Consider the following 26,612-nt stretch of genomic DNA (forward strand, 5'->3'; position numbering starts at 1 on the left):
AATCAAAACAAGGTATTTATACCGGCCGGCACAGAGGAGACAGATAACACACCGGAGACTAAGGCAGAAATGTTTGGTCTAACAAGAAGCAGTTGATTAGAGAAAGAACACGTCGGTTGTTTGTCCCGACCAAGATAGAAAAGTGACCTTTGTACTAGACCACATAGGTCAATGTGTTCAGACATCCAGACAAATGAACTTCCTAACAGCAACATATCTCACAGAAAATATGATGAGGAGGTTAAAACATTTTTTATCATTACAGTACATACAGATCCTACATGGCGGCGAGTAAACAAGGAAGTGCGGCGAAAATACCATACTTTGAATCACTGGATAGTGCATCAAAGGTTCGCTACCTGGCCAAATTGAAGGTTATTGGTAACTTGGATCCCTATACGATGAGTGCAGATCGTTTCAGTGCCGATCCTACTTATCTTCCATCGGTAAACTACGCCAACATCTACACGTATCTCGTGAACACCCCCAATCCTCACACAAAAGACGAGTTGGAGTGCTACAAAGGGCTCGACGCTTATAATCAGTTTGTCAGTGGATGGGTCCGAGACGTCAAAGCAACGGTCGTCGAGAATTCTCATCTCGTCATTGGAAGAGTAAATATATACAGATCTGGTCAGATATTTAGCAATATTCAATGTTTACTCAGTGCAAACAGACACGTGTGTTTGTGTACATTGTACATGCACGTCATTGTGTGCGTGTGTGTAGGAATTCACTTTAAACTAACCCCTAACTTCATCCCCCCCTCCCACACACACACATATTTATATATATATATATATATATATATATATATATATAAATAATCTGACGTTAAACTCATATCAAGCAAAGCTGAGGCTGCATCTCTGTGTTTCGCCTGTTGTACACGCTCGACACGTCTCTGGTACCGACTGCTGTCACGGGCCGATGAAGCTTCGGTAACCTTCTCATGTCCAAGTTTAATTTATATTTCCTTTATTAAATACTGTTCACAAACGAATTAGTAAATAAAATCACTGACCACTTATAAAGTGATCCGCACATACTCTAGTGTACGCCAAATTCCATTCCTTTATATCTCGAGAGATGCGTGACAGCCATTTCTCGCGACGTCGCTTGGATAGCTCCTTCGTGTCATTTCCTTGATGTGTAAAGACCGCTGGCAAACGAAAGAATGATTTCTTGTCTATCAGCTTTGCTGCCACAACCAAAGACAGCACAAAAGTTCACCACCGATAGGTTATGCGACTCAGCCGTGCATGCCAGTGGCTTTGTGTGTACTCCAACATGGCCGACAGCTAAACTGTGACGTCACACGAGACCACTCTATAAAGGACAGGTCTCTACATGCTCAAACCTGGTAGACTACAGCTGCTCAAATACAAAGTACATTCAAATTGTTCTACTTTTCCTTCTGTTGGTAAATGGACATTTCATAGGGAAATTCAAATCATGTAGCAATATTCTTTTAATTGTCTACATGATAAAAGGTGGACCGTGTGAACACCAGAAAAAAAACATGGAAATAAGTACATAGTTTAATTTCTGACATCTGATATATTGTTCCCTCTGAATATATTACAATGTTGTCAATAAACCAAAAATAAAAAACACAAAAAACTTCACATGAAGTTATACATTATTACATAAAAAAGAGATCAGTCCTGGAACTACCTACACTGTTGTGTCAGCTGCTTTTTTAAAGGGGGTTTTAAAAAAGAAAATAAGATCCCAATACAGTGGATGGACCAATGAAATGAAATGTAGTGATTGGTACAAATTGAAAAATTGCACCAAAAACTAAATTCCATTTCATTGGGGATGTATTATTTGTACAGAATCTAAACATCTGGAAAATAATGTAACAAATAAAATCTGCAAACTACAGCGTCTGCATGGCTCTATGCCACTAGAGGGAAGTGCGAACATATTCTACTTGCAGTGTTGTGACAGCAGAAGGCGCTGTCGTTTATGAAACGCAGGACGGCGCAGAGCTCCCCCTTTAAGCGGCAGCAGACGGGAAGCCTCTCGCGAACAAATGGCGTCCCTCCAGTGTAGGAGCAGCTGATTTCCAACGGAGCACGGCAGCGCGAACGGCGATGAGGTAAACCCGCCGCCCCCCGGATGTTTTTGCTGTGAGATAGCCTCTTGCGTTTCGCAGGACGTTTGCGCACTCGTCAGTAATCGAGATCGGACCGCTGTTCCGGTGTGCAAACAAACATACTGTCAAGCAAAAACAGATTCTGGAGCGTGTCAGCTGTGTGCTTCCCTCTGATCTGCTTATTTATCTACGCTGCTTTTTTTTTTTGTGTCGCCGATGGTTGTCGGTGTTGGTGTCTCGCTAGGGCCTGATCTCACGCGCTGTAGGCGACAGTAGCAGGTCAAATGTTTCCACCCCGACGTTGGAGGGACACAATAATGAACATGGGCATCACCCCTTCAGAGATATCCTCCTCCTCCTCCTCCTCCTCCTCCGCCTGACTGGTTGGCCGCCTCTTCGCTAATCCAATTCAGGAGATCATCGTTCCAACCTTTTCCCCCCGAGGTTACACCATCAAGACGGCGTTATCGCAGAAAGCCAGGTAAGGTTCGTGCGCTTCTATTCCGCGTAAACGTCAGCAGTCTAGGATCCGTCACAAAATCAGCCTATAAGCTGCTGTCGCATTTCATTTTCGCCATTTCCTCGTTTTTACAGCCAGATATATGCTGCATTTCGACTAACCAACTATTAGCGGTGTGTTGCGTTTAATTGTGAACTCCTTGCTGGCCTATTTTGGAGTAAACAGGTAGTGCATATAGATGACATATGGCACAGGCTGCAGGTATAGCTGCTTCAAAATGACACCAGTAAAGGGCTTCAGTGTGTTGGTGTATGTGTGCCAAACGCCGGCTGTGTTTGTTGCTCACACTTGATGAAAGTTGCTGTAATCGTTGTTCACCACAGTCTTAAATCGTGCTCGTTCCACATGCAGCAGCTGCGGAGTTGTTTCTTCTGAACTCCACACATATCATTTTCGGAATGGACGGCTCCAACAGAGCTTTGAAAGGTCATACAGTGTCCTCCTATTTCCATTTTAAGAAGCAGGTCCTCCCTCAGGGTACAGTCAGATTACAGGCAAAGATATGGAACCAGGCTACGAGACAAACGAGTTTTCCTGTGTGTGTGTGTGTGTCTACATGAAATACATTTCTAATGTCTGTCTTACCTGTACATCGTGTTCTCATATCTCTTCTGATCTTCTCTCAGGTAGGCTAACATATTTGTATTTTCTCTGTAATTTTCAGCTGAGAAAGCTCAAATATCAGCATCCTGTAAAGTCAATCTGATGTCGGAGGTCACTATGTGGAGAAAAATCTGGTTCACCTCAAAATGGTGTGTTCGAGTGCCTGGTTTTGTCCCCGTGGCTGCGTGAACAACATGCAACATCTGAGGTCCACCCTGTTATAAACCTTGGCTTGTAAGATCCCTGTCACCGAGCGCTACTGCTCTCTCTCCTGTTTCATGCTTCTATCACAGGAGCTACACTAAACGCACACTTTCACTCTCCCTCTCTCACACACACACACACACACACACGCACATTTAGAGAATGTTGAATTCGATTGACATGCAGTCGATGTTGTGATGCACTTTTTCCGCTCCCCTCAGCAAGAGCTTGTCCCATTGGGGGAATAAATGCATCAAGCCACTACTTTGCTGCTGCTGCTGCAGATTTGTTCAAAACAAGAGAAAGCTGGTCTTGTACAAAACAGCAACACATTCCTGTGACCAGCAGCAGCAGCAGTCAGCCCGTTCCCTGGGGAAAGTGGAGATGAGTTTACTTAAGAGTGAGAGGGAATGAAGGTAGGATGCCCAGAACTCAGTGTGCCATTCCAGTCCAGAGGGAGTACAGGTCGAGAATACACCAGCCTGAATGTACCGGTAAACGGAAACGCGTACGTTCTCAGGCGGGCACGCATGAAGCGCACTTTTGTATCTAGACAAGGAGGGCACGGCCTCACAAAGCCCCGGCCCTCTCTCAGTCAGCACTTGTTTAGCTAAGCCTTTCACGGGGCTGCCTGACCTTTTGGCATCACCGTGTACTGAATCATATCACTGCTGCGTTTTGAAAAGGATCTCTGCTGATTGTGTTGTTGTGATGATGATGATAAGGCACTTCGGTAAACATAACAGATATTCGGATTCCGGGAAAGTTTGTCACTGGATTTGTTTTGCATTGACTCAGCTTTGGATTGGGCCCTTTTTTTTTTTTTTTTTTTTTTTTTGGGCAATCTTCAAACTGTTGTTCTGCAAAAGGAGCCCCCTGAGAGATTTTGTAGTTTTTATGGATGAAAATAGTACAGCAAGGGCTTGTAGCTGCAGTATTTCTGCTTTCACTGTAAATGCATTCTGCTGCTTGATTCCTCGGATGTCATGTTGCGTTCTGTTGCAATCATACGAGTGTGTCTGGGGAGTAAACAAGGACTTGCGTTTGGTTTTCCAGACCTGAAGAGGCCATCTGCCTGTGTGAGAGTTCTAGCTCGACTGTACAGCGGCATCTAATGTTAAGGAGATTAGTCAGCCTGAGACGGGAGTTGATCTAGAAATGTGACACCCGTTGTGTTTAAATACACTTTACCGGTAATTAAAACTCAAATTGGTGTCAGTTACCCGTCTGTGAGGGCAGGGCTTTCCGGGAATTTAAAATCTGCCATTTCTAAAGACGCTAAGCTGTGTCAGATATATACAGGACATTACTGCGGAGTACACTTGTTGAATTACTCCTAAAACATCTGCACATCCAGGGGTTGTAGTCTGCCCTTGTGCAGTCTGGGTGCCAAGCGTTATGCAACATCTAAAATGCCATTTCAGCAGGGTTTTAGAGCGTGTTCAAGGGTGGTGCCGGTTTCCAGGTACACTGTGTGTGTGTGAACCAGACGGTCAACAATGCAATCATTTCAGTTGTAAATAGCTGCTGAAAATGATGTTCGCTGCTCAGAGAGCGCTTTAGCTCTGTGTGTGTGTTATGGCTTGTATCCAGCCAGTCCGGATGAGACGGGGATTGTTATGAGAGCATTATGCGACGATCTCGTGTGCCGTGCTTCTTCCAGACGACTGCCTGGCATTTTGAACCGCTCTCGTGGGCTCTGTTTTCTCCGACTGGTAGGGTCGGTAAAGTGAGACAGATTCTGCTGACCGTCTGACACTCTCCAAGATTTAGGATTTCAGGAATGTGTAAATTGCAGCAAGCCCTTTGGGGGTTGGGAGAGTATCACACAGACAAGCAAGCGAGAGTCAAGTCATTTTAGATAAGAAAGGAAGTGAACTTCATCTGAACATCTAGGTTTTGCCTTTGGTCTTACGATCGTATGTTTAATTTTGTCAGACATTAGAGGAAAAAAAGGTAAATTTCAACTCGTATAGGAAACTCATTCTCTGTATGCGTCATACTGACTGTCAAGAGGCTTTCAAGCCGTGATACTTTAGCTCCATACATCCATCCATACTGCCTGCCTAATGAGGGCCACAGCCAACAGATGAGAAACAGATGCCATAGCAACTCTGGATACATTTTTATTTGCTGGCAGATTTGACTGACTCTTGCAGAAAATGGCCTGAAAATAGATAATGCAACTGTTGCAACATCATTATGCCAGGATATTTCAAATGCAGCTATAATGGAGTTGTACAGGAAGGAATGAAATTTAGAAAATCTTTCTAAAAAAAAAAAAAAGTTTCCAGTTCCAGTTTTGGCATCTGTCCCACACATTCACACTGCGAGGGCTTCTTTGTAAAGTTACTTACTTGGAAGAAAGTCAGGAAAGAATATGTTGTTGGAGGAGAGAGTACTTCTTTCCACCCACGGTAGCCTCGATAGACTATCGGCCAACAACAAATGATGCTTCATGTTCATTAACGGGGTACAACTCACGTACGACCAACTCGACTGGGAATGAGCCAACTCTCTGTTCTTACTACGTCTTTCTCTGTCATAGTATCTGTGCTCCCCACCTACGAGTGAAAAGCAGCAGAATAAATGCGTTCAGGCTCGCACTCTACTGAAAGTCACTCTCTGAAAATCTGGAACTGGAGTAGAAGAAGATGAGTCAGGAGGTAGGCCGGGATCTGGAAGTGCCAGTTGTGAGCCAAAAGCTGGTGAAACCTGGCATGAATACCGCACGATGCCTATTAAAAGTAGCTTTTCAGGACAGATCATTGATTACATTTCCACTTAGGTTAGCCTAAACCTCTTGCTAGTTTGTTTCCCTCCGTGAGAGCCTGACTAATGCTTGGAACACAGTAACTATCTAATCACTGGAGACACTTCTTAGCCTTATATCAAGACATGTCCACTTAAACAAGAACATAGATTTAATGTTGTAATCCTTGAGATTTCGGTGCTGCTTGATTTGGCAACATCAGTGGTTACCGTGGTAACAGCAAGTAGGGTTTAACAGAAGATCAAACACTCCTGTAGCAGCTACTTTGTCAGGTATGTAATAGAGGAGCAACTTGTGTTCAGCTGGCAGCCAAACCAATTGTGGTGTGTTAATAAAGTAGGCGGTCAAAGATAAGGTCGCAGGATTTTATTTCAAGACCAAAACTGGAGGAATATCTAATTTCTTGAGTATCTTATCAAGACATATCTCATGTTACACTTGCACATACACTTTTATACAGTATATAAAAGGTCAATAAGAGGAGTGCCTATGGTTTGCATGCTCTTCTTGCAAGGTCTTAACTTGGACCCCTCAAAGTCTTGGTCTCGTTTTGGTCTCGATGCACTCTGGTCTTAGTCATGACTCCGACACCTTTTGGAGGTGCGCAGCCTGTTGCCTACAACTCTAACAGCTCACTGCAGCTGCTCCTTTTTGTTCCATTGTACTTTGGGAAAATGAAAAACAATTGTCTGTCCAGAAAATGCAGAAAACCACCACTGTCTTGTTTTAGTAGACGCGTCTTTGACTACCAATCATGGTAACAAACGCATTGCTTTTTCTTTGCTTGCTTCACAGTAAAAGTTTCATGTGTTTGGTCAGTTGGAACGCTTTTAATGTGAAGGAGCAGCAGTAGGAAATGATCTGAATAAAATTGTGCTGGATTACATTAATGTTCCTGTGAATCCCTCCTGCTTAGGTAAGCAATCTAAACCCAGTGGGGGAGTGATGGACTCCACCACTACTTTCGCAGTATAGAAAAATAATTCTGACTGCAGATACATTGAAAGGCCATTGCAGAATAAGAGGCGTACCATAGATGACATAGTAAACTATATGTTGTTGTCCTTCTGTGGTGTTTCATGTACACGCAGATCAGCTTGCCTTCATCAATGTTTGCTCTTTGGCCTGCAGTCTCATGGCCCTAGGAAGGATAATGAGGTTGAGTCAGGTTATCTGAAAATAGTTTAATCAGCAATACTGATAACAATTTTCCTCCCATGATGATTACTGTCTGACATCCCTGTAGTGTAATCCATTATGTCCCAACAATGAAAGTGAGTGCTTCACTTGTGGCAGCTCGACCTGCATTCTGGCTGACGAGACATCTGAAACCTGAAGAAGACGATATGTCACGGCCTCGGGCTCGACGGTACAGGTACCGGTAATTCATGTGGTAACGCTGCAGGTGCGTTGGTGTGTTTACTGGCCTGCTCACAGGCATCTGTTCTCGACTGTGGTGAAAAGTTTGACTAACCTGTCAACATCGCAAATGAACGTGCATATTGATTCAACTGACAAAAAAAACAGATGAATGTCAACAAGAAACAAAGAGGAAATTTGTGAAGTCTTTGAAGGCCAAAGTATCCCGGCCTCTTTGAGCTGCAAAGCATGTACAGCATACACATGACATGTATACATGTTCGTTATTAAGCTGACATGTGTATGTATATATATATATATATATATATATATATAATTTTTTTTTTTCAAACGTATTCGGTTCGTCATGCGTACCGAACCGTGAGCCTCGTACCGAACGGTTCAATACGAATACGCGTACCGTTACACCCCTACTAAATATGGGCTATAAAGTCTTACATAAGGCCAAGCAACCAGCAAAGTGTTTGCATTACAATTTCATTAAAAAGAAAAACTTGATCAGATGAATGCAAGCACTGCTCATGGCACTCACTTTTAATCGTGTCATTATGGCTTTTCTACATTCGTTTGATACATAAAGTCACAGAGAGACAGAACTCTCTGTCTTTGGAGTGTTTCCTCTCCTCACTTTTGGTGGGTTTACATCCTTTTGTGTATCTACGTCAAACCCAACAACAGGACGCCAGCGCATTTCCTAAGATGGTTTTTGGCTTCCTCCATCTCACTCTCCTGCACCGGGACTCAAGAGACTGGGTTCGCTTTACAAGGCAGCAACTCGCCAAACACCAAAAGATGCGGGTGGAGGGCAGAACAATAAGTTGGAACCAGAATGTGCTATGGTGGTGAAATATATACGATGTGAGAGAGCCCTCTGTGGAAGATGATATGTCAGTCTCCATGGAGACTGAAGGAAGATGGCAAAAAAAAATGATGCCTGAGATCCTGGGATGATGACAAGATGTGAAAATCCTTGAGTCTATACGCATTTGTTTTGTCTGCATTACAACAACTCAAGCGATTACTGAGATTGCTTCTGAATTGCTTTGCCCACTGCTGGTGAGAGTGTCACTATACCCTGCTGTGAGTGGCTCTCTGTTGGAGTGGCTCTCTCCTCCGGAGATCATGGGAACTCTGTTGTCCAGTGAAGGGACAACAGTCCTCACCATGCAGCAGTCACGCTCGTTAGTTTGGCATTAGTTACGTCGTGTTCTCATTTCGGTGAAAGGACAAAACTGTTGATGTAGTATTGCATCGTTTAAGTGTCTCAATCGGTGCTATGCAATCACTTTTAAAGTGTGGTAAAATGACATGTGTTCTGTACTTCTTTCCTTGTGTAAGGTGATTGCAGAACTTGCCATGACCTGCTCAGTTCTTTTAGCCGGCATATGTGTAACAACAGTTAAGTCTTGTGTGGTAAAATAATGGAGTTGTCCCCATTTTTATGTATGCTTGTGATAAAGCTGATGAGGCAGTATAAACATTAAAAGTGAAGATATATCACGCGCTGAATGTGCCAACTCCTCATGTCGTAAGAAGTCACCTGCAAAAGCAACTTTTATTTTCAAACATTTTCCTTAATCATTCGGAGTTTTGTAAGCTTGACTGGATACATGCGTTAGTAATGAATTGACCGCAAATGTCCTATTTATCATCTGTTTTTGTGACTCTAATAATAGTTTTTTTATGGGCTGCCACACTTTTTTTGGCGTGCAGCCACATGCCTCTTCTTTTTCTTTCAGAAACGCTGCCAGCAATGTGCTAAAGAAAAACCTGTGGTTTTCAGCCCTATGTGGGTGTGACCATGTGTTTTGTTTGCCGTGTTGATGTGAATTTAGGTTTCTTTGGAGAAAATAACCGTCTATTTAAATCTATTCAGCCCCAATTAATAAACAACCAAGTGGGATTGATGAGTTTGTTCTTTTTCTGCCTGTTATTTTGGATAGAAATTCACAATTCATTCTTTTGAGGGTTTACTTCAAAGATGAACAAAAACAACCTGGCAGAAAAAAAATACTATTAAAAAAAAAAAAAAAAACAAGGATTATGCCAACTACATTAACCAACAAAATTGAGTGAGTTTCAAAACAGTGAGGTTTGCCAGTTTATTTTAGTTTGATTCCGTTTTGGATGGAAGTACAGAGTGAATTCTCGATGGATGGGTATAACTAAACTAAATATAACTCATGATAACGCACATAGGAGAGCAGTTGAGGCCAAACATGTTGATAGCCAGCTGAGCTGAGCAGCTTCATGGTGTTAGGAAAAAAATATCTGGATTGGGTATATGAAATATTGTGCGTCTTAATCAGATTGTTCTCTGCAATCTGGTTATAGTGTGCATGTAAACTCAACGAGTGAAGCTGTGTAGAGCAATGAATTACCAGGCTCTCTGCATCTCTCAATACAAATAGGCTGTCGTCTTCACTTCTGATGCACTATGTGAGCCTGAATGTCTCTTTGGAGGGGAGAGTTTGCAATATAGCACTGTCTCCCTCCAGTAAGGAATTTATTCTATCAGTCTTTGTTTTGTATGTTCTTTGTTATACTCTGACTCAACTGTATATTGTCGCCCTTTGTTCAGTACATGAAGCCCTGAACAATAAGACTTTGTGGCAAAGAACCTCTTGCCTCAGTCAACAGCCTCTTGCTCTGTGCACATTGCCCACCAGTAGGTCATCAAGTCCGCCATCTTTCTTGTGTAATCAGACCAGCAGCGTGTGGTTTCTGTCTCCTCCAGGTACTGAGACGTTATCTGGGGTTTTGGGGAATAATCTTTAGAAGTGCACTTGGGAGGCTTACAGGGGTGTGGAAAATTGTACTTTTTTTATTATAATTTCACATGATTGCTTGGGTTTACTGTCTGTCTTTTCCCTTTTTGCCCCATTTCACTCTGTTTTGCATTATCACTTTGTTTCCTTCCCCAGCTTCCTTCCGCTTTCTTTCTTTTTTTCTATCCCAACTGTTTTAGTTCTGCTTTGTTTCTGTCTTTTGTCTTCGGGCATCTTTACGGATTCTACAACTGAGTGGCGGCATTAACGCTGTGGGGCTTTTATCTCCAGTGTTTCCTGGTAAACGTGTTTATAGCTGTGTGTGTGCTCCCAGAGTTTACTCTGCCTGTTGGCACAGATGCAGACATGATGACTATTAAGCCAGTGTAACTTGTGAATTGACTACAGATTTGCCATTTTTCTGGAATTTGTTTGTGCTCCTAAGAGAATAAACTGGTCCTCGAGGCCACACTATACTTCTTTGTCCGAGTGTTCTAGAGGTTATACTGATATGATCATCACTAAATCATGTTAACGTTACTCATTCACTCATTGATAGAGAGCTGTAGCAACAGTTGTGAGAAAGATGAAACCATGTGTGCTTGATCAGAAGAAATGCATTCAGCATGACTGAGAAAAGAATAAGTTAATTTAGCTATTTCTCCAGCCGGTTCAGCCTTTTCCTCACAATCAACAAGCCCAACTTTAAGTCAATACAAACCAGCTGCAGACCAATCACAGCCCCTGCAGTAACTGTATACTGTGCTTGGAGAGGGGATATTCAGCTTGCATTGCAGCAGAAAAATGGCAAGAGACCAAGTAGGCATGAGACAGGTTTTTTTGTCCTACATACCCAGGCATGACCACTGTCTGCGCCTGTTTGGCCCACACTGCAAAACTGCCTTTGACTTACTTGACACCACGAAACAAACGCGCGCACACACACAAATATATATATACACACAAATAGCTTCCTCATGCCGCTCACAAAGCCAAAATACATCTAGTTCATTGTGTAACTCCCCAGGGCTTGGAAAAATCTAGGCCTTATCACCGCTCTAAGCTATCCTCTTAGCGCTCCCCCTCCATGTCCAGGACAGACGGAGACCGTTGCCAACTGCTGTCCCCCCACGAAGGCATGTCACCTTTCACATTCAGCAATTGAGCTGTCCAGAAATAAAGTCCCGATGTGTGTGTGCTCTGGGTTAGTGGATGGAGTACGTGGGTCATGGCTTTGTATTGTATGATCGTCATCACCCTATGGCCCATATACACGCGTGACCTACATTCTGCCTAAAAACATGCTAGAAATAGACGCTGGCATGATTTATCAATGGTATTTTCCCATCAGACAAGACCTTGCCTTGTCCATGTGGGGACATGTCTCACATTGATTTTATTTTGATAGTGCACCAAGGACATAAACTATGTTAACATATTGAGTGTTGCAAATTGAATGGTAATTCATTTTATTACATATTTTGACTTGATTGATTCCTTAAATAGCATTTGCACGACCATTCAGGAGGAATCATTTATTACTGTATGAATAATGCAGAAGATGTTGACTACTATCCAGAAGAGGGCAAAATATGTGCCTCAAATCATCACTGTGTGTATGTGGCCATAGGTTATGTGCTGTACATTTTTATTGTAAAGCTTTAACATGGTACGTCTTTCGACTATATGAGAGAGATCTGTTTCCACAGATTGATGTCTCTCTAGTAAAAGGTATACGTTGTTAACGCCGTGGATTGCGATCAGTTATTCTCCAGGTGGCCTACTCTAGGTTCACTGCAGTGCTCCCTGCACGATGCGGAGGATTTAATGATGGTAGCGTTGTATGTAAGTTGTTGTGTAATGTAGGTGTAATTTGTACCCTGCATTGGTCACGTTGTGTATTTACCAACCGTGCTTTCATGTTGTCACCAGGAAGTGAACACAACAGCTTGTAATGCAAAATAAACACTGCAATATATATACTGGGTGTATAAAATAATACCAGCGGACGGAATGAAAAGAATAAGATGAACACCTTTACAGTGCAGTATAGCACTATAACGTATTGCCTCAAAATGTACTCTCAAACACAGCGAAAGGTGAAATTGCATTTATTGTCTTTAATCCTTTAACTCTAATTCATGTCGTCCAGAGAACACTAAGTTGTGCAAATTGTTATGTTGAATCTCTTGAAGTTTGTTCAGCCATTTGTTGAAGAACGGGCAGAGTGAAGCAGGAGTAGACTTTCATTCAAATAATCTGATTCTGATTGTTTTTATTTTATCTTGAGTGAGCTGAACATATGTTTCTAATAATTTCGTAGAGGAAATTTGTTTTGTGAGGATCACGTGGCAGATTCAATCAATTTCTTACTCTCTAGTTCCTAATGGGGGAAAGTGATCCTTTGCTTCCGTCTGCAGTAGGCTTCTGTCCATCTCGTGTCTTTGTGATCTCTTCTGCCTGTTTGTGCCGTTGCCCAACGAGAGCGTTCGCAACCAGGTGACAAGAAGTAATGGCAGGCAGTAAAGGCGAGCCAAGGGATTCTGGGAAATGTACGAAAGTGGCACATTGCTGCTGTCCTTTCTCTCTCTCTCTCCTTTTCTTTCTCTTTCTCTTTCCCTTTCTCTTTCCCTTTCTCTTTCTCTCTCCTCTTTCTCTCTCTCGCTCTCGCTTTCTCTTTCTCTCTCGCGTTCTCTCTCTCTTTCTCTTTCTCGCTCTCCTTTTCTCTGCAGCAGTGGACACAGGGAGGATATGACATAAGTGAAACTTAAAGACCCTTCTAATTGGTCATGGAGAGCAGGGCAGGGCTGTTAAGGGAGGAATGGCAGGAAGGACCAGGGAAGGGAAAAGCAGACGGCAGGATCACTAAGTGCCTATTACAGATCCTGACCTCCCCCTCAGATTCAATAGACGGGGATTTTGAGGCGAATGAATTCATATGCTTTGTGATTCTTCACATGCATTTGTTGAATGAAGTTACAGCTGCAATTCCAGTGAGACCACGGCGAATGATTGTAGCAGTGTGCCAGACAGAAGAGTCAACTTGAGATTAGATTTGGTTTCACTTATAAGGCCAGTCGCAACAAAGACTGTTTGAGTCAGCTGGTACCGTATCATGCTTCTTACTACATTCATTCTGCTGCAGCCAGTAAGGACACAATTGAACAAATACTGGATTGGCTAGTCCCCAGACTTAAGATAGAATATGGTCTCTGCCTTTTTTCCAGCAGCGGCCCCGCCTTCTTCTCTAGCTGGTCTTCAGTTTGCGTCCTTCTTTGCACTCCCTCCGACTTGTCTAATCGGTTGACAGCACATTCTTCTAAATCAGCTGAAGGACGGCTTTGTGCCTGTGTTGAAAGAATGATCACCTGTGTGTGTGTGTGTGCGCAAGAGAATGAGTGTGAACAACGTGTGGGCTGCTCTCACTCCCAGCTCTGCTGACCGGTTGTTTGCATGCTTTCTTTCACACCAGCCATAGGTGAGGTATATAAATAGAGGCTTATGCAATGCATTGTGACATTATATGATTCCACATGTTTTGCAGTGATCTCTCTCTCTCTCCTCTGTAGGACCAATGGCAATGTAGAGTGTACACACTGGTGCATTGAGAGCACTTAGTTGGGTTGAGTTCCTCTTGGGTGCCTGCGTGGCAGCGTGAGGCTTCATCCTGTATCTCTTGTCTATTCACGTTAGAATTTGCATGCCATTGTTTTCTTTGTATACTTGGAAGAAGCATTTCTTTGAATGCAGAACAGGGTCTGGTATGAAAACGGATAGCAACAACAAACCACTATGGTTGTGATGTTAATTAATCCGTCCGAGATCAAATTAAATATTAATCTGTTGATCGTTTTTTCAATTAATTGTCTGGAAAACTGTAATGGGCATTTATAACATTTTATTGACCAGAGCCTGACATCTTCAGATTGCTTGTTTTGAGCACCAACAGTCCAACATAAAAGTTTTCAATTTAGAAAATATATGTCCACTTTACCCATCAAACCATGTGTTGACAAGTAGTGTTCTAGAACAGCTCGGGGCAATTTGGGCTCTCTCTTGGAAGCAGCTTGTTATCCATAAGTTTAATCAGACCTACTATGAAAATGAGGATTTATGGAAGCCAGTCCTTTCCACATATAAAACGCTTCTACTGGATGTGTGTAGTGGTAATGCTAGGTTTACTGTGTGTTACTGTTATTGCTGTGTGTATCCATGAGTGTTTTTTGGTGTCATATATATATATATATATATATATATCTGTTTTTCTGCAATTGACCTTTTTATTTTACACAGCATATATGATGTAGGTGTAGATGGATAAAAAATCACTTCTAGCTCCCCAGAGAAGTTCTCCTCCATTGCTCCTACGTGACCATTTCCCTGTTATGCAATGGATTGTTCATGCATGTCTGTGTGTGTGCGTGTGTGTGTGTGTGTGCACCTTTGTCTCTTGGTTATGGAGTCATTACGGCATAAGTGCTGCTGTAGCCGGGGAAGCTATGAGTGGAGCCCCTTCAGACTGATGACTGACGCGTGTTGACCACTGCTCAGAATGGATGTTTGACTTCTGACTCCCGCTTTATTGATCTCTAGCTCTCTGGCCTGACCTTTTTTTAGATGTATGGTATTCAGGAGGGCTATATTTGAAATGAGCACACACCGCGCATGAGAGTCTTGTGTGTGTGTGTGTGTGTTTCTTAGTGATAATGGACCATCTAGTTAATAATGCAGCAGAAGAATGGCACTGCACCACCTTTTCTCATGAAAACTCATTTTGCCCTTTGTTGCGCTCTCTCCCTCCCCCTCCCTTTCCTCTCCTCTCCACAGGCCATTCTTACAAAACTATTTCATTTGTCCCCATCGACCCAGTCTGTCAGTATTAGCACAACCAATATAAAGTGTGGCAGGAGATGATGTGGATGTAAAAGCACACACTGAAAGTCTTCCTGAAAGTCCTGCACATTACAGTGCAAATGACCTTTTACCGTCTGTTTCCACTGGGCTACCGGAGTCTTCAGACTCTACCACAGAGGCGTTGATAAGGTTTGCCAGGCTTTCGTATTTGTATTGGCCCCGTGTCTCCCTCTTTTGTCTGTGAAGTTTGCCCGTGTTGGCAAAATAGTATTGTTAGGTTATATCAGGTTGACATTTGAATGGCTGTTGCTCCTGTAACCTGTACTTGTGTCCCTTCAGATCGTAACATCGATCGTGTCTCTACTCTTCCGTCCACATATAATCTTTGACCACCAAAGCACACTCTTCCCCCCCCACACACACTCCCCAGAGGGTCATGTTTGTAAGTCCTTGGCTCCGTCCTGGTAACAAATTGCCGTTTAAACTTTTGTATCCGAGCTCAGCACCTACATAATGGAGCTTCCTCACCACTCGGTGCTTTCTGGTCGGCGTAATAGATGTTGGATAGCTGGATGAATGTCAGGTGATTTGAGTGAGTCAGACATGAGTTTCATCTCGTTCTTTCTCACTTCGCAATTTCTCCCCCGTCCACCTGCTCGGTGCGAAGGAGGAAAAAGTGAGGGAATCCTATTTCCTCAAATGACACTTTTTTTCCTCGTGAAGCATCATGTGAATGAATCTCTTACTGAGAGAACAGGTGCACAGCTGGATCACCTGCTCTGTACTGTCTTTTAGAGTTGTTGTGGACAGCTGTGGCGGGAGGCATTATGTGTTCTGGCGTCCGTAATATTCTTGTGAAAGCAATATCTTAGGAATGCCTGGAGGGAATTTCTAAAAACATGGAACAAACGTCCACTTGGACTCAGGGATGAACTGATTAGAATGTTGTTGTCAAAGGTGACTGTGAATTCACAAAACACGTTGTTGGGCCATAACTCAAGAATTGATATGCAAATTAATTTCACACAAATGTCGAACATGATCAAATGTGGAAGTGATGACATTTTGCAGAGACATAAAACTGCTTCTTGACTGGTTGGCAGAGGCTCAACCGTGAGGCAGTAAATCTAGTTGTTTACACAATGTAATGAAATATTTTGCAAGTCACTTGAATCTGCACTGCCTGACGAGCAGTTTCCTTTCTCTTTGTTGTCTTTAGCATACTTGCATCTACAGTTCTCTTTTCTTTCTTAAAGATTTTCCTCTTGTAGATTTATTTATTCCTAAACAAGTATAATGAGGCTGGTCTCATGTGTTGAAATTGTTGATTTAGTGTCGTCGGTCGTTCAATAAAACAACAAAAAAAAAAGACGATTCATCTCCTTGATGAATTGGTGAAAAGAAGATGCCATCTGGCTTCTGACACCCTCACTGAACTCTCATCCAATATATTTGTCTAAATGATGAATAAGGAAAAATATATTGTGACACCTACATTTCTGCTGCTATTTCTTCCATCGCCGCTGTAGTTTGACAAAACTGCAGCAGGATACTTCACCTCACCAGCTGCAGTATCCAGTCACTCACAGCATTTTCAATGATTGTGTCTCTGATGATAGACGTCCACATAAGATGTACTCGTGTATCCTCACTGACGTCTCCATTGGGAATCTTCCACTCTCCTTGATCAGCAGTAGGAGAAGTGACTTACTGACCATCTTACTCATAGCTCACACACATTGTATTTTTGTCTTACGTTGGGACAAAAGCATCACGTTATGAAATAAGGGAAATTAGATGGAGACGTGTTCTTCTTGACACGTCACCTTGCACCAAAGGCTGCACCCCATCACATTGATCTCTGGATTTGCATTATTACTACAACAGATTGTTCCCCATCTCATTTTAATTTTAATTTTAGCACATGTATGAAGCACAAGAGTCCGTGGAGCGATGATGTGAACTCTTCAACTCCTCTCCTCGCCGTCCTCTTCTTGTATGTTTGTGAACAGCTGACCGTACCATGAAACCGGTCTCTCTCGGTCTCTACTCCTCTGCCATGCTTCTCTGCCTCCGATCCGTCGCCCCCTCCGTCTCCGAAATCCTCCCTCGGCCGGTTGCTAAGCAGCATGGGGAGAGCTTGACTGTGTTGACGTTGTGTGCTCGGTACCACTTCCTGTAAACAGCCGAGTGGGTGCTCTCTTCGCTCTCAGCTGCAGAGGGAAGGCGAGTGAGACGAGACGGCCTAAAATAACTCCTCTGACTATCGCAAAAGAGACGTGATGACGCACGGTGAAGAAAAAAAAAGTGTTATTTCATCCAAGTGAAAATGTTACAAGGAGCTGAAGATAGCTACACAAGTTTTAGGATCTTTTTGTTTTGCCAGTGTGAGGCCTGGAATGAAAATTAACAGTTGAGAGCTGGTGCCATTCTGCATATAGCAGGCCTGTGTAATGTGTGTGTGTGTGTGTGTGTTTGGGTGGTTGTGTGTGTGGACACAACTCACAATGGATTTTCAGTTTGTGCTCATACCGTCATGCTAATTGTGTCGCTACAAATAAAGCACAGCTTGGACTCTGCATCTATTATGTAGACAGACGCAAACCAAACTGAGCCACATATATTTGCTCTTTAAGGATTTTCGTTGTTGTCAGCAGGATTGTGAGAATTACCCAATCCACTTTGTTCACTTCATTTCAGGATGCATTTGGCTTTATTAACCATAGCTCACTGTCCGTCTCCCCCCCCCCCCCCCCCCCCCCCCACCTCTTTCAGCTCTGTGGCGCTGAAGATGACCACGGCACGGTACCGTCCCACCTGGGAGCTGGCCGTGGACCCCCTGGTCTCGTGTAAGCTGTGCCTTGGAGAGTTCCCTCTGGAGCAGATGACCACCATCACACAGTGCCAATGTGTCTTCTGTACACTGGTGAGTGGTACACTCTACAGTAACACATTTTTCAGCACAATGATGACTGATGATGACTGATGACAATGATGACACAATGATGAATGATGAATGTTTCAAAATTCATGAACATAGAATATAAGCTCATGAAATACTAGTGCAAGACTAGATTTTTTAGCTTCGTAGAGGATCAGTTAGAGCGAAGAGTTTTTTGCTGTAAATGCTACATTGATTCAAATAAGTTCCATCACCTGATAAAGTTGAACATGTTTGTAAACAATTGTGTATTTAAACGTTCAGCAGACACACAACAACACAAGCATTCAGCAGGAGTTGTGTTTCTTGACAGCAAATGCAATCTTCTGACATTCACTCCTGTGAAAGGTCTGTTTTGGTCTCGTCTCCAACAACTCCTAAGTGAAATGTCTTGCTCTTTAGCGCTTCGAGTGCTCCATTTTCCTTACCAGCTAGCTAGCTAGCTAGCTAGCTAGCTATCTAGCTTTTTCTGAAGCGACAGACAAAGATCACGATCAAGAGCGACTCGTGCGTCAGTCTTTGTTTGCCAACTTTTTGTGTGTGTGTGTTTGATTTCTTTTTCTTTTTTCAGTCTGACTGACTTGGATATTGAACATGTTCAGTGCTTTATTTGTCTTTCTGTCTGTTTCTCCTCAGTGCCTGAAGCAGTATGTGGAACTCCTGATTAAAGAAGGCCTTGAAACTGCAATTAGCTGTCCAGACTCTGTCTGTCCCAAAAGAGGACACTTGCAGGAAAATGAGGTATTGATAAAAAGGAAAAGTCAGATTTCTACTTGGATTGTCATTCGTCTAAACGTGCCCTTTACGTGGTGACTGGTTGCCAATATCAAAAGAATTCCCTGCTGCTCCTCAGGCTCATGAATACGTCTCATAATGTCTGATAGACTGGACTTGCGCACTGCAGAAATTTCCATAAACAATTATCACTTTTAATTTTCACACAGCAGTGTACAGAATTTTGCGTTCAACTTCTGTACATACATAGAGCTTCTGCATGTACATGCAGATGTAGCACATGCAGAGCCGGTAGTGCACGTGCTTAAAATGAGCGAAACAGCAGGGAGGTTATCCCCACAGGTGAATTTTTTTCCATGTCACAACCCTCCTATTATGCTGCTCTTTTCCCTCCCACATATAAAGTACCATTGCTTTTCTATACACACCCCCTCAGAGCTGAAGATGACCATGGCGCTCCACCTGCCACTCTGTTTATTCCATTATAATCAGCAGCTGAGGTCAATCTGAGGGAAAAGCGTTCCTCATCCTCAAGGCGGTTGATGGACTCACTGACTCTCTCTCTCTCTCTCTCACTTGGTCTCGGAGGCCCGTAGGCACAGCATGGCTCAGCACACCACAGCCTTATGCTTCGAATCAATCAGTGTCACTGGCCCTTAATGGAACCCCAGCTACTCCTGCCACTCAGGCAAAGAATGCCACATCCCTGTCTGCTCCGACAGCAGCACCCTCACCTGTAACTCACTGCTCTTTTACAAAGCCTGAATGATCATTTCATGACTGATTAAATGTTTGTATTTCAACTTGAGTGGGCCTGCGTTGGTAAGTTCTGATCTTGTAGAAATGTGAATGTGACATTGTTCTGGAAATGATATTCTCACACTGAATGTATAATTGCTTCTGTCCAATTCTCGTCTCCTCTCTCCTTCGTAGATTGAGTGCATGGTGGCCACGGAGATGATGCAGAGATACAAGAAGCTTCAGTTTGAAAGGGGTGAGTCAACGAAAAAGCAGCCGCAGCCCCGTCGGTGTCATGTCCAGCGTTCCTCAGTGGGTGGTGTGTGTGTGGGCAGTGACTTTCAATTGCACACTCACGTGGACCCTCCTGTTCGCCAAAGATACTGTATTTATTGGGATTTTGCAAGTGTAGCCGAGTAGCTCACTCTGTCTGGAAAATCAATCATTTAGGCCCCTTGGACATATTTGCTCTGGAATTATGCTGTAGGGTTTCTGCGGAAAGCAAAAAGAAAAGATTCTAGCGTAATGGGAATGGGTATTGAGGCCTAAAATGTGCCTGATTTGGTCCTGTAAATGAATACAAATCCTCAGAAATGGCTGTTGATGCTGCCTGCCTGGATGAGGGCAGTCAGCCGGCTCATCAATGTCCCAGTCCAGTCAGGCAGCACAGTTGCTGTAACCATTCCATATTTCTCAGGCTGGGCCAAGAGTGCATGTGGAATTTGTGCTCAGAGTCCTTGGCAGAGAGGTAAGGGGAAGGAAGTAGAGGACACAAGGGCAAGTGCATCACACGATGAACTTCAAACAGAACTGGCATATAACACACACACACACACACACACACACACACACACAGGTCTCCTTCACACATATTCAAAAGAGTTTGGAAAAGTCGATCATAGATGCAGCAAGCCAGGAATTCAAGATTGTATAAAAGAAATTTTCCAACATAAAAATGAACCTTGAAAGTTGTACAGTATTTAAATCATGTATGTGTGTACATATGCACATTGTTTTGGGTTTTTTACGTGTCGAGATTCGGAGATCACATCAGCTGCCACCACAACAATGGAGACGTGCTGCTTAAAACACTCAAATGAAATCATCTGAAAATTCCACACGAACTACCTTCTGCTGGGAAAAAAACCAAAAGCATCTTAATAAAAACAATTTCTTTGTGATTGAACCCTTGAACAGCGCTTCTGTCCATGACACTGGCACTTGTTTTGTTCCACTAGAGGTGCTGCTGGACCCATGCCGGACGTGGTGCCCTTCCTCGACCTGCCAGGCCGTGTGCCAACTGAAGGAAGCAGATTCTCCTGCGCTGCCCCAGCTGGTCCAGTGCGCCGTCTGTGCCCTCGAGTTCTGCTCGGCCTGCAAGGCCAACTGGCACCCCGGACAGGCCTGCCAGGAGAACAACCTGCCCATTACCTCCTTCCTGCCAGGAGAAAACAGGTACTGCCTCTTATCCATTTATGATCCAATCAATACTGTTGCATTTGAAACTCTCATCTATGTTATATATCAGCTATTAGACTGGATGTGTCTTACCTCTGTATTCTGACCTCCACATATCTTATATTCTCATGAACATATTCATACATGCCTCTCTACAGCATTTATTACATTGTCAGTTACAATTGATCTGTAGCTATTTTGAAAATGTATTCATTTTTTAAGACATTTTTCTAATCTTAAGTGCCAGAAAATCTCTAGTTTCAGAATGTTCTCAAATGTGAATATTTGCGGGTTTTCTTCGTCTTTTATGATATCAAACTAAATATCTTTTGGGTTTATGAATATGTCAACTTGGGCTTTTGTTTCTGACATTTTATGGACCATAATTGACAGATTAACCACGAAATAAAATGAACGTTAGTTGCAGCCCTAGTATTAGCTCCTGGATACAAAATGTAATAGAAGAATAACTCTTAAAATTGGTAAAGAATGCAATGTTATGAATTCATCTGCATAGGTGATTATTAGTCTAGTGAGAACAAGTGTATTTAAAGAACTGGATGACTTGTTTTTTTGTTAAAGTTTTATTTCAGCATTCTTTAAAAGTGTCATACAGCGGCAATATCTGTTCCAGTTATTTGTCTCAATGTTTTTACTTCCTCTTACCTTCAGAAAGACAGCGATTCATCCCGTTTTTGGCATGTTGTGACAGTATGAATGGCTATAAAGTCTCTGCAGATGCAATCCCTCGAAATTATGTTTACGTGCACCAATCCACATTCATCGTCGTGTTCAGCTCACCTGACTCGAGTACTGAACCAGTACTGTCAATATACAGCAGGATTCACTCAGTATGTTCTGTAATGTAGACTGACAGCTTGCCTGGCTGGCTGTTTTTTGCAGCCGCTGCTCAGTTGAGCATCAGCCAGGGCTCAAGCACAAATATATAGGCAGATATAAAACAACAGGCTGAAACGAAACTGCAGTACAAGCAGTCTGAGGTGGGCTTATTACTCCGTTTTAAGGATACAGGATCTGCCTGGAGACATATATGCCGCTAACCCGTTTCTTTGCGATATCCTCTTACTCTGGAAATGTCATTAGCTCTGCAAAGCTTTCCTCTATCTGCGCAGGTTTAAGGCCAAACTCAAAGGCCATAGTGGAGGGAGAGAGGATTAAGAGGTCTGCTCTTAGTTGTAAAGAGCCTCAGCATTTGAACGACACCCTGTTCACTGTAAGAATGTTTCAAAAAGCTGTATTCTGATGCTTCTTTGCAAATGACTTCCCCTTCCGCCAGAAATGAATTGGCTTGTTAGTTGTCCGAGGACAGCGCCCAGAATGCCAGCTACCTGCTCGTCTCCAGATTGGTAGAATCAGCACTTTACTCACACAAGAGAAATGGATGCAGGCAAACTGACACCGACAGGACGGAAGAAGAAGAGTGTTGGAGTTCCATGCGATGAATTTTAGAACGGTTGTGCACTGCTAAACTACAGATATCCAAGGTTTCACACAATCCTGTCATGCCAGAGATTGTACATATTGATTGCTGCATTAAACCAATCCCATCTGCAGTACTTCTTGTAAAGTGAATGTTGAGTGATTTGGGAATTTCTCTCGTGTTTGGAATAAACAAAATCACACGCGTCTCATTTCTTCCCAGCTCGTTCTATAAGAATGAAGAGGATGACGCGCCAATCAAGCGCTGTCCTAAATGTAAAGTTTACATCGAGAGGGACGAAGGCTGTGCTCAGATGATGTGCAAGAACTGCAAACACGCCTTCTGCTGGTACTGTCTGGAGTCCCTGGATGTGAGTTGGTTCTTAATCATTTCTTAATTCCTTCAGGCAATAGAAAGAAAGATGCATTTTTTTTTTCTAACTCCAAAAAACATTGAATATTGCAATACTGTGGTAATCGTGGATGTAGCGATTATTTGTCTCCCTGTGACAGCAATATCTTTCATTATCAGGAAACCGTAGCTTAACCTTGCTCCTGATAAGAAAGGGATGAGATGTTTTTGTTTTTTCTGAAAATTGACCTTGGATAAGGGTGACTTATGAGCCATGGTGCCTTATGTAATAATTGTGTAAGCACAGACAACTGGACCACACAGGTCATTTAAACCCAATTTCCCGAGCAGCTGCCTGTGTCTTTCAGACTGTTAATGGTCAATCTTTATCTCAACTGTGTGCATGTTGTGTGTTTGTGTGACAGGACGACTTCCTCCTGATCCACTATGACAAAGGGCCCTGCCGGAACAAACTGGGCCACTCCAGAGCGTCTGTTATCTGGCACAGAACACAGGTGAAAAACCCATCTTCCTCCCCTCTCTTTCTCTCACACTCACTCAGGGCTCCCTCCCTTAAACCGCTCTGCAGCATGTGTCCATAAACGTGCTCCCTGGTTCTGCCTCTTTCTCCCTTACTGGCTCACACACTCTCATTCAGTGATGTAGTCGCATTATCTTGACAGCACAACAGGACAGGGACAGCTTGATCCGCATACAAGTGCCTGGTGGTCAGTGTCCTGCTGTTTTCAACTAAGCCTGTTATGTACACATTTCGCTTTAAATTATTATTATTTTTTTTTTAATATATATAAGGTTTACATAACCAAGGCCCTTCTTTACCCATAGGTTACCAAATGAAATGACGGATTACATATGATCAGGATTAGATACGACATGTGTTTTAAGTCTTCCACAAAGGCCAACTCTGCTGTTAAATTTCCAAATTCCTCCTCCGTATCTCTCCCGAGCCAAATAACCTATTCACGGGGTGGTACGTCCCCTTGTCCAACATACTTGTTATTTTGTCAACATTAGCATACACGCTGGCATCTGTTACCCAGTGGGGCAGACTGAGTCATACAATTACAGTTCAGCTGGTGGAAGTCAGCTATAGCTTCACTCCTCTGTGTGTGTGTTTGTCTCTCTCTCTTGCTCTCCTCATCATCTAAAAAGCCTCCTTTATGAATACAAAATGTTCCAGGGCAATAACCATCTTCTCTCCCTGTCTGCATCTGACGACATGTCTATCAGTTACAAGGATGTTCGTATCCTAAACATGTAAACATCAGTGTCTGTTAATTAAAGACCCTGTGCTTTCCTCTACAGCTCAACCTGTATACGAACTGTCAGAAGGATAGTTGGTAACATGTTCTTAAATAACAAGATACCCCGAAAAGGCGTCTTTTTGCGCTATTATAAGTCACTGTGGCATGTGACTGCATGTTATGTGTTTTTATTTTGTGGCTCTGAACTTGATGGTGTCTGGCTCCCCCATGTGGTCATTTAATAACTTGCCATGCTCATAACAATAAAGAGTTTCCCGAAATAATGTTGGCATTGCCCACAATGTTTTTTTTAATGCATGACTCGTTGTGTGTTTACTACCCGAATCATGCATGTCCATCTACAGCACTGCTGGTGTTGATGCTGGTACAGAGAACCAGCAAAGCCTTAACAATTGTGACGCAATATGTGGGAGAGCCCGAGCAACATTCACTGCATAACAGCAACCACCCTAAATTGCAATATCTAACAGCAAGTCAACAAACGACACATGGGGAGTGAAACGTTTCCAGCATCTTGTACTTGCTTTCAAACATGGCTGTAACATAGTTTAAAACGCTACTCTATTGCACTAGAACAAGTGGGTTTGTCCATCACTTGCCATATTTCTTTTGTACACCAGTGTTTTCCCTCACAATGACAAAGGTACCTGTCCATGCAGTATGAGAGAGTAGAGTGTGAATCAGTACTGCCAGTAGGAAGATGAAACCTAATTTATATACAGTTTTTTACTGATTTTTTAAGTCGTAATTTGTGGATTTACTGGGATAACGTAGATTTCTGTGCTGAGAAAGTTTTGTTGTTTTGAGGTGTTGAACGCCATCTGTAGGCCAACTTGTAGTATTGCAATTCATTGGAAGGATTCAAGACAATAGCTTGTGATTTACCAAAGTTTTTTTTGCCATGCGGAAGTAAGACACTGACCTATTTTGGTCAAATACTTGTGTTCTACAAGATGATTGCTGGTCAATTGTAACATCACTGCACCCAAATCCTCCATGAACACGCTACTGTATGCATAACATGTTGTATTTATTTGTTCCCTTGTGTTTCTCTGCAGGTTGTGGGGATCTTCGCTGGCTTTGGGCTGCTCCTGCTGGTTGCCTCCCCCTTCCTCCTTCTGGCCACTCCCATTGTCCTCTGCTGCAAGTGCAAGTGCAGCAAAGGTGACGACGATCCATTGCCAACCTAAACACGCCGTCAAAGCTGGAGAGCCGCTTCATGGATGGGCCATGTTTTATTTCCTTTTCACCCCTTTACATTCTTCTTCTCCCACCAGCTTTAAGTGCTTAATTGTGTTTTGGGGGCGGGGGGCTGAGCCTGCAACAGCCCTGGCCGCTTCGGGATCCATCGCTCTGCATGAGAGAGGCATGGTATATAAAAAAAAAAGCGACCCTGCACCTTGGCCTGAAGAGAGGTACAGGGTCAGAGGTCAGACGTTGGTGGTTTCGGGACGTGGAGGAAGTGTGGGCCACTTCAAGTGGTCCTTCGTTGTGGGTTACCGTGGTAATTACTACAAACAAAGGAAGACTCCAAGTGAACAAACGCTTTTCTCTTGTATGGACAATACAATGCAGGAGCCACTTTAAAAATAACTTACTTTATCGCTCTGTTTTGTCGTAGGCAACAAAAGCTTTTCCCCCCGCCACCACACTCAATGTAGCTCTACGGATTCAGTCAGTAGCATTAAGAGTTGCGCCACGCATGTTTGGTGTTCACTCGATTTGCACACGGAACGTGACTTTCAGATCATGTTCGTGACGATGGGCGGCTGTTGTCCCTCCCGCCTAAATGTATAGCACGTCCTCTTGATGATGTCAATGTTTTATAACCTGTTGCTTTTAATAGAACTGTGCTCAGAGTAGTGTCTGTGTTGTATTTTCAGTGTTTTCCAAATGGTAAATTAGTTATTAAAGGGGATTGCCACTCAAATCTAAAAACACACAAATTATGTGGTTAAGTGACAATGAAGACTAGTTTTGTTAAATTTTCACCCCATGTTTTTCATTACCATCTCTCCGAATTTACTTTCTTTGACGCACCTTCGGACATTTTACATCTTCAAGAGAGATATGTTTCCGAAAGATGTCACACAGATTTCCCAAATTGAGTGGTACGCCCCTTTAAGTTCAACATTAATTTATAGTCTACTTGGTGACTTTGTATCCACATGTTGTGGAACCATTTTAATATACTAAAACAGATGTCACTCCTGTAATTCTCAGTCCCCCAGGTGGTGGTGGTTTAACCAAATAGATATGAATAGCCTTAATCAGGCATTTCCCCCTGTGCATTAACAAGTTAAAGTCAAAATAATCCCAGGGAAAGCATGTTGTCAGTGAAGCCCTTTATATTCAGATGATTCTATGATGTCATCCATATGCCACGCTGTTAATAACCATATTGTAAAAAAGAGAACTGCCCTAAACTGATGTTTTATGTGACCTAGGGCCTGTAT

The 26,612-nt window shown here is 42.9% G+C and overlaps 1 protein-coding gene across 2 annotated transcripts; it reads left to right on the forward strand.

The window, feature by feature from the left end:
• Window positions 1–2,045: 2,045 nt before the first annotated feature.
• On the forward strand, window positions 2,046–25,437 carry rnf144aa (ring finger protein 144aa). 2 transcript variants are annotated; one of them, XM_079287383.1, is made up of 9 exons: window positions 2,046–2,107; window positions 2,349–2,585; window positions 17,982–18,132; window positions 18,784–18,888; window positions 19,816–19,876; window positions 20,859–21,075; window positions 22,742–22,889; window positions 23,296–23,385; window positions 25,215–25,437. In XM_079287383.1, the coding sequence occupies exons 3-9, from the start codon at window positions 17,998–18,000 to the stop codon at window positions 25,344–25,346; spliced, it is 888 nt and encodes a 295-aa protein (XP_079143509.1). In that variant the 5' UTR covers window positions 2,046–2,107; window positions 2,349–2,585; window positions 17,982–17,997; the 3' UTR covers window positions 25,347–25,437. The 2 variants fall into 2 exon arrangements, with proteins under 2 accessions (XP_079143509.1, XP_079143508.1); XM_079287382.1 differs by lacking the exon at window positions 2,046–2,107 and having other exon boundaries at window positions 2,188–2,585.
• The last annotated feature ends 1,175 nt before the right edge of the window (window positions 25,438–26,612 follow it).

The sequence above is a fragment of the Melanostigma gelatinosum genome (assembly GCF_949748355.1).
Source record: "Melanostigma gelatinosum genome assembly, chromosome: 16".
Lineage (NCBI taxonomy): Eukaryota > Metazoa > Chordata > Actinopteri > Perciformes > Zoarcidae > Melanostigma > Melanostigma gelatinosum.